Here is a 12514-nt window from a genome sequence, read left to right on the forward strand (position 1 = left end):
GGACGAAGGAGCATCACCTTCCAAAAAGAAAACAGAGCCTTACCTTGTCCACAGCTGTGCCTGAGCATCCCAAAATCTCTCCCAGGCCTCTCCTTCCCCTCCTAGGGGGTTTTATTTCCCACAGAAAGGCTCCCAACCTCACCCAGCTCCACCAGAAATGCTTTTACCCCAAGAGCTGCTGAGAGATAAGAATGACTCACAGCACAGACAGCTGTGGGTGAAAAAGGGAGTTCAAAAATTACAGCTCAAACTCCACCTCCAGTGTCTCCTCCCTTCTAATAAAGACCAATTCCTTCACAACTCTTGCTCTCTTGGAAATTTCAGATGTAAAGAAAATATCTGTTTTCTAAATGTGTTCCAAAGGGGAAAAAAAGCATCTTTTAATTTTATAAAACAGATGGAAGAGTAAATATGCTTTTTTTTTTTTCCTCCCTGAGGCCATTTTGGTGACTCTGTCAGGCAAATGCTCCAGCAGAACCTGCACACACCACCCTTTGGTGAACTCCCTCTCCCACTTTGAGCAGCCGCCACGAGGTCGGGCGGCTCCGGGAAGTGGGGCAGTGCCCAGCTCTGCCCCTGGCACCCGTGCCATCCTGCACTGCTGCAAGCACCCAAGAGCCACCTCTTGGGAGCCAGAGGATTTTTTGAAGTGGTTTGAATCATTTATGAAAGCAGCTCCCTTCAGAGGATTTGGCTGTGCTTGAGTTGGTAGGGAAGGGGTTGTTATCCAACCCTGGGGCCAAGGTGGGAGGGAGAGTTCCAGGGGCACAGCTGGCACCACAATCTAGCCAGTGGTTAAAACAAGAACTCAAAGAGGACTAGAAAGAGTGATAGTGGACTTAAAAGAACAGCCACCTTTGTCACCTGCTCTCTTCCCATCACAACCACGGCGACAAGGACAGGGGAATTAAAGAATTCAGGCCCACCCCAAGCGCTCTTGCTCTCATCAGGAACACACAGCACCACCCAAAATCCCACCAGGAGCCTGGAGTTTGCCTGCCCCAGCTCCATCCTGGATCCTGGACACCAGAGCAGGAAAAAGGGGTTTTTCAGAGAAGAGCAGGTCAAAGGGACAAACCCCAAAAAGGCCATTACAAAGGTCATGAATTTGTCCTCAGTATTCCATGTAGTTTTTGAAAAGGGACAAAAATATTTAATATTTAAGGCCTCGGCCCAAATTTCACTTGGATTTAACTTCGTGATGCTTCATGAAAAGCTCTGCTTCAAAAGCAGCACTTTTGGGGAAAGAAAATGAAGCAGCTTTGGCTTGCCATGTTCTGCACTCAGCCACCAATTTCACCCCAAAAAAATTAAAGTTCATTAAAGTTTTAATTGCTGCTTTCAAGCTAATGAACAATTTGTAAGCATCATTACAGAAATGCAGGGAAAGCCACGGGGAGGTTCATTTATCCATTAAGAAATTAGTCATTTCAGGAATGCCAAGCCTGAATTAACCTCCCAAAAAAAGAAAATTAACGGCTTTGGGTTCGTTTGGGCTCCAGGAGCAGCTTCTCCCCGGGCTGTTGCCTGGGTGGCTCTTTGGGAAGGGCCAGCCCAGCACCCACCTGGCTCCAAAGATGTCTTTTTTGGCCAGGTCGATGCCCGACACCACCTTGACTCTGAGGATGCGAGACTCCTCCTGCAAGAGAAAAGGGAAGGGGTTTGTGGTTATTGGAGTTCCATCCTGAAGAGCAACGGCTGGCAAGAGGATGTGGGAGAGAAGAACCTCTCAGAAGGAGGTTTCTCTGAACCCAGAGCTGTTTAAGAGTTCGTTTTCGTTCTGAGGTGGCAAAAATAAGGCTGCAAAGTTCAAAATAAATCCTTCGAGTGATTTTTTTAAACCTGTTTTGGCATTTTGGTGTGAACCAGCGTTCCCTGACACTTGGCACATATCAGTGATCCCTTCCCTGCTCTGACAAACCTCCCCGAGCTGCAAGATCCCAGCTCCAATTACGGTAACTTGAGCCTCCGGCCCTCGTTGAGAAAACAATGCCACTTTCCCCCGGGCTCCTCCCGGGCTGTTTGCTCGCAAATCGTGATCGAGAAAACGCCTTCATTCGGAGAAGGCAGCATAAAAAAAACCAGGCAGAAGCTCAAGCCTGCCCTGACCTCACTGAAGTAGCTGTTTCTACACTGTCAGTGCCGCTCAGGCTTGTCTAAAAAGTCAAAATATTTACTCGAGGGGCATCTTGGGCACCTCTGCACATCAACTAAATCAAAAGAAACCAAACAGAAACACCCTACAATCTTTTAAAGGAAAAAAAAAAAGGCAGGAGGAAGTCCCATTATTGGAGGATCCCTCAATCAGGTTTTGCAAGATACAAAAGATGATCTAAACAGACTCTCCAAAACACACCTGAAGTGTCACATCCCACCTGAAGTATTCCAGAGGCTGTGACCCTGTTCCAACAGCCAGAGACACCTGCTGCAGGTTTCCACCCACCCCCTCTGGCAAGAAAATCAGGATTTGGGCTGTTTTTTTGTTGTTACACCCAGAGCACAACAACAGAGGAGACGAGGAAAAACTCTGGGGGAGAAGAGCCAGGATCCAGAGCCCAAATAACAAATTGGGATAAGGAGTCAGAGAGGGAGGGTTAAGAAGTGGGGATGTCGTGTCTGAAGAACAACAAACATCCAGCTGGAGTGCTGATTCTCAAACAGAGGAACAGAGCAGGTTAACAAGGCTGATCAGACACTGGGCTCAGCAGGAACGTGCCACGGGACCAGAGTTGCCTGGGAGGATCCACAGGAGGGGAACAAGGGCCTCCTCCAGCCCCCCGGGGACACCCTTCCTCAGAGGGGAAGAGGAGGAGGGACAGGTCTCCTGAGCAAGAGGGTTTTTTGCTGCACGGATCCACGCAAAAGCAGGAGAGCACAGTTTCTGTCCAATCATTAACACCACCTTTACGTTCTCCTGCCTCCTCCAAACATGTCAGAGGTTACAGAGTTCTCCTCTCTGCTGAAGGGTAACCTTTAGCCGGGGTTGGGTGTTCTCAGCTGCAAGTCCCGCTGCCATTTTAGGGGATTTAGGGGCGACCAAGCTTAGGAAGTGGAAGCCAATCATGCAGCAAAGCCCAGGCTTCACCTGCAGTGAACAAATTCACCTCAGAACCCCAATTCACCTCAGAAAACACACGAAGGGACGCAGATGCATTTAGAGATTCAAGAGGCTTCTGTGGGAATATTTCTCTGGATGATTCACAATCCTTTGCTGAACGAACACCACGTTCACTTCTCCAGCTGCCCTGAAAAGCTAAGTCACTTCTAGCACCCATTAAAGCACTCACATCAAGAAAACTCATTAAGCCCTGCCCTGGGATTAAGAAAACACCCCGGAGCTGGGAAGTTGAGAGAAGAGTTATGGCAGCAAAAGAGGAAGAAGATGGGGCTGAACACAGTGATCCAGGTGATCCACACCAGCGCTGCCCGAAACAACAACTGATGGGGGGGATAAAATTAGAGCACTAAAAATCAAACACTTCACCTCCCAGCCCAGCCCCACACCTGAGGGTCCCCAAGGCACACTCACCCAGGTCCCCAGCCCCGGTGTGGCCCGGGAGGCAGAGCAGGTTTCACCCCACAAAGGGGCAAAGGTGTCCCACCTGCGGGAGCTTCACCTGAGCCGCGCCGGGGGAGGCCGGGCTGGGCCCGGGAGCTTTTTTTTCCTCCTCTCCCCGGGGAGACATTTTTGATTCCAAGCCCCGATAGGCGCCAGCGAGGTAAATTTCCACCGGTTGGGAGGAGAGAAACCAGATCCTGCTGGAATGTTACCTGAAACTGGAATCCAGTTCCATCCGCTGAGCGCCTCGGCCGGGGTTTTATTATGATTATTGAGTTTTATTGTCCAGTTTGCAAAACACAAGGTACTAAAAAAAAGACAACAGATCTTTAACTCGCTGCTCTGGTGGCAAAACACGTCGGAATGGAAAAGACAACAAGCTTTAAGGGGGTGTTTTAACCGTGGCACTTCTGGTTTCCTGAAGGAAACCCCCCAGGCTGGACACAGCACACACACGGTCACCCAAACACTGCCCCTTATTGGGGGAAATAACCAGGATCTGCAAACCGATATTTATTTGTCATCCAAAGAGGCAGAAGCCAAGCAAAATAGAGTATTTCTTTGTCACCCAAGAGGCAGGACCCAAGCAGGGTGCCCTGTCCCTCACCCCCAGGTGAGACCGGCCAGGAGGACATCACAGTGACTTTCTGAAGGCCACAGCAACACCGTGTGATGAGATTCAGGATAATTCCTGCAGTATCTCACTGATCTTGAACCCGTCCGTGGCGATTTTGCCAACAGGGTTTGATACAATCTCGGTTCTGCAGCGCAAACAAAGCCAAGCACCAGGGCTGTGACCCACATCTCCACTCTCCCCTGCCAGTTCAGGATTGACCTCCCGAAAATCTGCTTACGGGGAATTTTTGCTGCACGTTTCAAACCAGCGTTCCGAGGGAATTGTGATCTGTTTTGACAAAAATCCACTGAACTCCACACAGCCAGCCAGACTTGAGCAATTTTAGCAAGCACGTTGAACCAGGTCACCCGTGAGCTTCAGAAATACCCAAGAGAGCACCAAAGAACCTTCAATTAATGGACTTGCTGTCCTGCACAAGACTTTACTCCCTTTATTTAAGTTTTAGAGCTATTTATATCACTCATTGAAAGAATTAATCCAAGCAACATGTTGTTCTCTGCACAGCCTCATTCCCTGAGCTCTCCAGTGCAGGAATCACAGAACCATTAAAGTTTTGGGGGACTTCTTTCTTCCCTTGGGGGGGGCTACAGAAACTCAGCTGGTTCATTAAAACCTCGAGTTTTAATCATCAGCCATGTAGGATGATGACAGGCCACTGGTAAAAGAACAAGGCTGGTTTCATTTTGGGTCCTCGTTATCCTCAGGTCAGGGCCTGCACAAACCCATTACTTTCCAGCAGGACTTCAGGACTTCTTAGGCAAGAGAAAACCCACAAAAATCCATGTCCCCAGTGGGTGTCTGACAATCCTGCCCCATGAAGAAGGGGCTGAATTCCCAACCAGCAGCCTGCAGGAAGGGCTGAGGGAAGGACTTGCTTCTGGCACAACCATCAGGGTTTTACCTTTCCCTGACCAACCTCTGATACACAAAAACCCCCACCCTAATCATCTCCAACTGGTGGTTTTGATATGAAATCCACTGGGCCCTTGACATTTAAACTTCTTAAAAGTGAAAAATTCTGACTTAACGCAGCAGGAATAAGATCTGCTTTGCCCTCCCCCCAGAGGAAAGAAACCCACTGCTCTGGAAAAGGAGGAGTAAAATAAAAGATGAGCTCACCTCCATTCCTGTGCAGGCCACACAGCCCTGACACAGCCAAACACCCCCCCCAAGCCCCAAATTCAGCAGCAGTGTCCCTTTGGTTAAGGAGAGGAACAGGCTCGGAGCGCCCTGGCCCGGTGGAAGGTGTCTGGGACCACCAGGGCAGGTTGGGCTGTGGCCACTCCAGGAGCCCAGTTAGGTGCCAAGAGATCACACAGGCAGGGTTATGTAACCATAATCTATATTTTTGGGAGGGATGGAATGATTCCAGACCATCAACAGGCAGTGGCTGCGCTGGTTAATGACAGAGCACGCACTCAATAAAGCTGCAATCCAACAATAAACCGGGATTGGATTTTTAACTCCATTTCTGACTCCAGGGGCAGTTCCACCTGCAGAGCTGAGCAGGGCCAGCACCAGGAGCTGCTGGAAAATCCCTGAGAGGAGGAGAACTGCACTGACTGACAAGAAAGCAGGAAATTGTCCTTTTCACACTTCTTGAACTCCTGTAAAAGCTCTCCTGAGGTACCTTCAGCTCAGGGCAGGAGTGGGGACCGTGAGTTTTCACAGGGAGACTTCATTTTCTGACACAGTTTGTTTGCTTGCATGAGTCAGCCTATTCTCCAACCAGAAATTAAATTAGGTCTTCCAGCTCTGGGCTGCAGTTAATAATTAATGTTTCTGTGCGAGTTTCCAGCCTCCCCACTGAAGAAATTCTTCCAAAGCCATTAACATTTCAGTGATTTCTGCACACATATTGAGGCTGGAAGGTGGAAGTCTTGCATTGTTTGTTGGATTTAGGAGTGTGTTTTGTTTCTCAGTTGTATCAATTGCTTAATGGAAATTCCTTAAGAATTTGTCAATAAATGGATCGTTGCTGGACCAAGCTCAGGGGTTAGCTCAGTCACTTGTTCCCAAAATGGTCCTTGACAGTGACTAGACATTGCTTGAATGCAAAGGGGTAATTTTTATTTAATAAGAAAAGCACTGGCTGGCCCAGGAGACACTTTCACTGGCACACAAAGCCCACTCTGCAATTTGAATGTTTAATATTTCTGCATCCAGCAGCAACCAAGTGCTGCCTCCTCCCACCCCTCTCCAACTGTGATCTGGCCATTTTCTTCCCTAAAACCTCCAGGTGAGGCCAGAAAATTGTGAAAAATGGTCAATCACTGTCCCCCCTGTCCCAGGCTGCCACGTCCCTCCTGCCTCTAATGCACTGAAAGCATTTCTGGAATATTGGGCAGGGGGGGAATCTCTCCATGAAAAAGGTGATCCCGCAGGGCAGGCTGTTCTCTGCCTCAAATTACCAACAATCCTGTCTTCCCATCCGACTGGAAGCCTCTTGATTGCTCCAAAAAAAAAGAAAAAACCCAGCTGGTTTCCACAGCAACACCAGCACCGACACACACAGAGCTTCTGGAGTGCAAGCACTGTGGGCATGTGGGCATGAGGGTCCATCCCTGCTGGAACCACACGGGGTTTGGTTAAATCAATTCAAGCATTTATTTAATACCAGTGTCAATCAGAACAGTGACTGAAATGCTTTAAGGTATGCACGGGTTCCAACCCAAATTTTGGACAATATTCTAAGGGACAAAGTGACTGCACATAATATCAGAAGGCCTCCACAAGACTAGAAAACTCAAAACTGGACCATCTTAACTCTGCAGACTTTGGGGTCGCTCGTGAACAGCTGTGAGGGGTTCAAGGCTTCAAGAGCTTCCAGAGGGGCTCTCCAGGATCCTGCATTAGGAGCACACCAGGCACAGGGTGCCAGATGACCTGGCAGGTGACCCACACCCAGGCTGTGCCCGCTTTACGAGGTTTGGGTTTCAAACTGCAATGGGAACTAGTTAAGGCAAAGCCCAAACTTGACCTGGTGCTGGCCCTGGAACTGTGGGCACACCCCTGTCCTGCCAGGTCCAGCCAGGCTGGGGCTGTGCTCTCCAGGGCCAGCCTGTCACCGTGAGGACTCTGTGGGGTGCAGAGGGCAGGAAACAAGGCTCATCCCACTGCACCCTCTGCTCCCACAGTGAGTCACCTGCCAGACCCTGCAGGGCCCAGGCGTGTCCCAGCACAGCTCCCTCCCACCGGGAACACAAAAGGGAAGTGCCTCCTCAGGCCCTCACTCATTTCCCTGACCCCAAGGTAAATTTGGCAAAACCTCCTCTTCTGGGGGCACTGGCAAGGAGGAATAAAACAGCCAGGGAGCAAGATTTCAGAGGCACACCAAGGGGAGAAGCAGCCTGGCTGGTGTTCAGCAGAGAGAAATCAAACCCTGCCGAGGTGGAGCAATGTCTCTGTTGTCATTTCTCACCGACTAAAAAGGCAAATAGTTCTGTTGACTGATTTCGAGAATTGATGGCAGTTCCTGTGAGTTACTGCCCGGTGGGAAGGATAAACAGAGGAGGAGGATGGCAAGCAGAGCACACCACCGAGAGGAAAAAAAAATCCATCCACTCTACTCCCTTCGACACACCCCAAAAAACCTCCTCCTTGCTGTTTGTTCTCTCTCTTGGAAGATAAAACACTTCTTCATCCTCGTATCTGCCAGAGTTCTCAGAACTGGAGATATTTCCTAAATCCTAGGTTCCTAAATCCTGGAAATCAGGAGTCTGCCAGGGCACAGGAACTGCAGGCAAATGGAGGGAGGAAAAAAATGAACAACTGCACATAGAAAGACACCAAATCTGCTGCCCAGTGGAGACATCACCTGGCAGACAGATGTTCCATAACACAGCCCAAGAATCGAGTTCCTAGATTTGTTTTTGTTGGGGCTTTGGGGTTTGTTTTTTGGTGGGTTGGCTTGTTTTGAACTATTGAACTGCAATTATAGCTTCCGGGCCTGTGCAGTTTAACCACATCTCTTCTTTAAAATTAATTACTAGTTAATGGCTGGCTTTTTTTTCCTGCAGAAAACAATCCCTTTCCTAAGGATTTGGTTTTCCCTTCTTTCTGGGAGAGGAAAAGGCAGTGGGAGCAGAGGAAGGGAGTGCTCCAGGACTGGGAACTGGGCAGTTTGAGAACTGCATGGCCGGAAAAAGTTGGCTGTAATTAAATCAAGCTACTCCTGCACATTTCTATCCCATCTACCCCTTTCAACTGACTGAAGCTGTGAGATAATCCAGCCCCCCCCAGTGCTATGACAAGGCCCAGAAAGTCCCAAAGTTTCTATGGCACAGAGTTTAATTAAGCAAGAGGTCTCGGCCCCATCCAATCCTCCGGGACTGAGAGGTTGCCACGAAAATGGTCTCTGAGCAGGAGCAGAGGAGAACCTGGAGCTCCCATTTGCCATGACACAGTGCCCTCCAACGGCCAGCCCTTCTCCCAGAACCTGTCCCCCCTTGCCCAAGGCAGCACTGCCTGCACAGCCCCCTCACAGGACAGGCCAACAACATCATCTCTGAATGGGGGGGGACCTAAAACTGACACTTCTGGGCTCCCTCAGACACACATTTTAATACAAGTGGCTTTACCTTAATTTTACATTAAAACTAGAATTCATTTCGTGCCCGTACCAGTGACCAAAACGTGCTGATAACTCAGAAAAAGAAGGTTTAAAATGCAGGCTTTTATAAAAATCTATTGACCTCCGGGGAACCACAGCCTGTTTTGTTATTCTGCCACACAAGGAGATAGGCCAGCCCTATCACTTATGAAACGTTTCCTTATCTGGACTTTTTAATCATCATTTAAAGTTGACACGCTACCCCTGAAGCCAGTGCACTTAGAGTCTATAAAACCAATTTAGGAGGGGTTTTTTGCCCATTTAAAAAGTCAATAGAAAGACAGTATTCTGAATTGCTTCTGGCTGAGATACTGTCAGCACTGTGAGCAAGGGAGGCCCCACACACTGGGGTGGATGAGACACCTCAGCACCCACAGACACCTCAGCACCCACAGACACCTCAGCACCCACAGACACCTCAGCACCCACAGACACCTCAGCACCCACAGACACCTCAGCACCCAGAGAGACACCTCAGCACCCACAGACACCTCAGCACCCACAGACACCTCAGCACCCACAGACACCTCAGCACCCACAGACACCTCAGCACCCAGAGAGACACCTCAGCACCCACAGACACCTCAGCACAGAGACACCTCAGCACAGAGACACCTCAGCACCCACAGACACCTCAGCACCCACAGACACCTCAGCACCCACAGACACCTCAGCACCCACAGACACCTCAGCACCCACAGACACCTCAGCACCCACAGACACCTCAGCACCCACAGACACCTCAGCACCCACAGACACCTCAGCACCCAGAGAGACACCTCAGCACCCACAGACACCTCAGCACAGAGACACCTCAGCACAGAGACACCTCAGCACCCACAGACACCTCAGCACCCACAGACACCTCAGCACCCACAGACACCTCAGCACCCACAGACACCTCAGCACCCACAGACACCTCAGCACCCACAGACACCTCAGCACAGAGACACCTCAGCACCCACAGACACCTCAGCACCCACAGACACCTCAGCACCCACAGACACCCAAAGTGCCACAGAGGCTCTGAAATCCTCCCGGATTCCCTCCTGAGGCCCACGGCTTGGCCCAGCACAGCACAGGAGAAGGAAGGTTGAGCTGCAGTGACTGCGTGCAGAACTGTTTCTCTGCAGGCATATGGGACTGTATGGCACGCCTTGAGATATTTTCAGGAACATAAGGTCCTTTCTGACAATTTCTAAGGCATGACAAAATGTCATCTCAGTAGGAAGCTGCTAATTCCAGTTGATTCAATCACAAGTCACGGAAGTTGAATAGAACTTGAAAAGAGAAGAATGCTGGAACTGCAGAGAGCAGTTTCATGCATAAACCTCTTTTTCCCCCTAATATTTTAAAATATAAAAAGACATTTTCTTCAAGGATCTCTTTGAGAAGATCCATTATTAATTCAACCCCACGAGATCCAAGGAGCCTGCAAGTTTTGCTTCCACCCAAGGACGCCGACAAAGAGAATGTTTGTGGATTTGTTTGGGCGAAATTCAAGCCAAACACTCCTGAGAAACCCAAACTGAAACTAACACCAGGGGTGCCTCATTCACAACTATTTTCAACTGGGAAGGCCTGTAAGTTTTTAAATACAGCCTCGGCCGTGGAGCAGGAGGGCACTGGTCTGCAGAAGACACTGCTGCTTCTCTCCAGCTCCCGTGGAAATCACCGCGTTTCCCCACCAGCAACGGTGCCAGGAGTGGAAGCCCTGCCCAAGGCCAACTCGAGACCCTCCAGAAAACACCTACGACACAACTGCAAGCTGCATTTCAAACCCGGGCAGGAACAAATTAATTAATACACACACGATTCAGCCTCTCACAGCTAGAAGAGCTCTGCTTTTCAAAAGGCAACACCACAGCCAAGTCCAAAGCAGCGCTAATGGGAAGTCATTACCCACACAAGCCAGCACGCAGTGAGCTGTCAGCACACCTGCTTTCCTCAACCCTCCGGAGCTTATTTACAGAGCCACCCTCCCCAGGGAGAACCTCCTGCTCTCCCAGGATCCCGAGGTTGGAGCGGCAGGGCCGGCGCGTTCCCTCCTGTAGCCGCGTCTCTTTAGCATTCTGGGCGAGTACCAGCGTTTGTCGAGACGGGAGGCAGGGACAAAAGGCGCAGCACCACAGAAAAGGCAGCAGCCAGGCTGCACATCACCCGAAGCCCCAGCACGCCCTCCCTTCTCCCCAGCCCTCCCGTACCTGCAGAGCATTACCGCTCTGCTCTCAGCTTTATCAAAGCAACAACAAAAGGAATCCCCCCCCCAGCAAAACACCCACTCCGGTCCAAGATCCTCCTTCCCAACGACAATTAAAACGTTACAATCATCTAGACTGAAATACAGGCAATAAACGCTGTCCGTCGGCTTCACGAGGCAAGGACTTTTTTATTTTAGTGGCAGTTCCTTCTGCACCTCCAACAGATTAACGCATTACCCGTCGTGTTCGGCCCCATAAAACCGGATGCCACGCTGCTACAATTTTTATTCGCTCCTGTACAAATACAAGCGATATGTGCGCTGCCACCAGCTGATATACACCCTGAAACCAGAGCCCAGCAACGCAGCCTGCCCATTACCGATGCTCCGCGACACCGCCCGACCAAGGCGACCAAACAAAAAGGGCATTAAGCAGGATTTTTAACATTCGCCCAAGCCAAACCGGGCCGTTCTGCTCCGGCCTGCGCCAGTTGGGCTCTGCGGAGGAGCGCGGCCGATAAAGCCGGCGCAGGGCGCTTAGTTATCGCGGCTCCTGCCCCGCTTATCGGCCCCATCTGCACCGGGACCAGGCAGCGCCCGACACCGCTCCGGGCGCTCCCGGGGCCGCTCCCTTTGCCGGGGCTCTTTGTTCGCACCTGCCGGCGCTGCCCGGGCCGGGCCCGGAGCCCCGCGGGGCGGGCGGCGCTCGCCCTCCGCCACCGACCCTCGACCTTCGCTCCCGCGGCGCCCTCGCGGCTCCCGCCGGCCCCGCTCCGCGCCCCGCGCCCCGCGCCCCGACCCACCTCGTCCTCCGAGAGCCCGTACACCGGCTCCGCCGCCGCGGTCGCCATGGAGCCGCTCCTCGACCCGCCGAGGCCGCCTCCTCTTCCTCCTCCTCCTCCTCCTCCTTCTGCCGCCGCCGCCGCCGCTGCTGCGGCGGGAGCCGAGCCCGGCGGGAAGGGGCCGGGGCCGGGGCCGGGGCCGGGGCCGGGGCCGGGGCCGGGGCCGGGGCCGGGGGCAGGGCCGGGGGCAGGGCCGCCCGGGGCCGCCCGCGTTGCCGCCGCCGGCCGGGACGGAGCGCGGCCGCAGGGCCGGGGGGAGCGGCGGCGGGAGGGGCGGGCGGGGAGCGGCACAAAGCGCGGGGGCAGCCCCGCTCCGCGCCCCGCCCCGGGGGACGGCTCTGAGGGGGCGCGAGGGCGGGGCGGGGCCTGAGGGAGGGGGCGCGCGAGGGAGGCGCGAGGGCGGGGCCTGAGGGGGGGGCGCGCGGGAGGGGCGCGCGCGGGGAGAGGGGCGCGCGCGGGGGGGGGGGGGGCGCGAGGAGCGGGCGCGCGCGCGCGCGCGGGGGCGGCGGGGCGCCCCCCAGCGGGCGGGAGCGGCACCGCCGGGGCGGGGCTGCGGGATTGGGATGTGGGATCGGGATATGGGATCGGGATGTGGGATTGGGATGTGGGATCGGGATGTTGGATTGGGATGTGGGATCGGGATATGGGATCGGGATGTGGGATT

General features: G+C 52.6%; 1 protein-coding gene and 1 long non-coding RNA gene across 8 annotated transcripts in view; both read right to left on the reverse strand.

Moving 5' to 3' along the window:
* NEDD4L (NEDD4 like E3 ubiquitin protein ligase) overlaps positions 1-11989 on the reverse strand; it is a 30602-nt gene extending 18613 nt beyond the window's left edge. For all 5 annotated transcript variants that reach the window (XM_051774603.1, XM_051774605.1, XM_051774604.1 and 2 more), the window contains exons 1-2: positions 11812-11989; positions 1566-1639 (exon numbers count right to left, since the gene is read on the reverse strand). In XM_051774603.1, the coding sequence (XP_051630563.1) occupies positions 1566-1639; positions 11812-11859 (122 nt within the window). In that variant the 5' untranslated portion in view covers positions 11860-11989. The remainder of the gene's footprint in view (positions 1-1565; positions 1640-11811) is intronic.
* LOC127464310 (uncharacterized) lies at positions 7398-9845 on the reverse strand. Of its 3 annotated transcripts, XR_007901295.1 has the most exons (4): positions 9762-9806; positions 9638-9727; positions 9424-9567; positions 7398-9353 (listed from the first exon to the last, which is right to left on the reverse strand). It is a non-coding gene; the product is annotated as an uncharacterized LOC127464310 (long non-coding RNA). The 3 variants fall into 3 exon arrangements; XR_007901296.1 differs by having other exon boundaries at positions 7398-9261; positions 9638-9845; XR_007901294.1 differs by having other exon boundaries at positions 9638-9845.
* Positions 11990-12514: the final 525 nt, after the last annotated feature.

The sequence above is a fragment of the Manacus candei genome, unplaced genomic scaffold (assembly GCF_025592945.1).
Source record: "Manacus candei isolate 608988 ecotype Guabito, Panama unplaced genomic scaffold, ASM2559294v1 h1tg000209l, whole genome shotgun sequence".
In the NCBI taxonomy this organism is placed as follows: Eukaryota; Metazoa; Chordata; class Aves; order Passeriformes; family Pipridae; genus Manacus; species Manacus candei.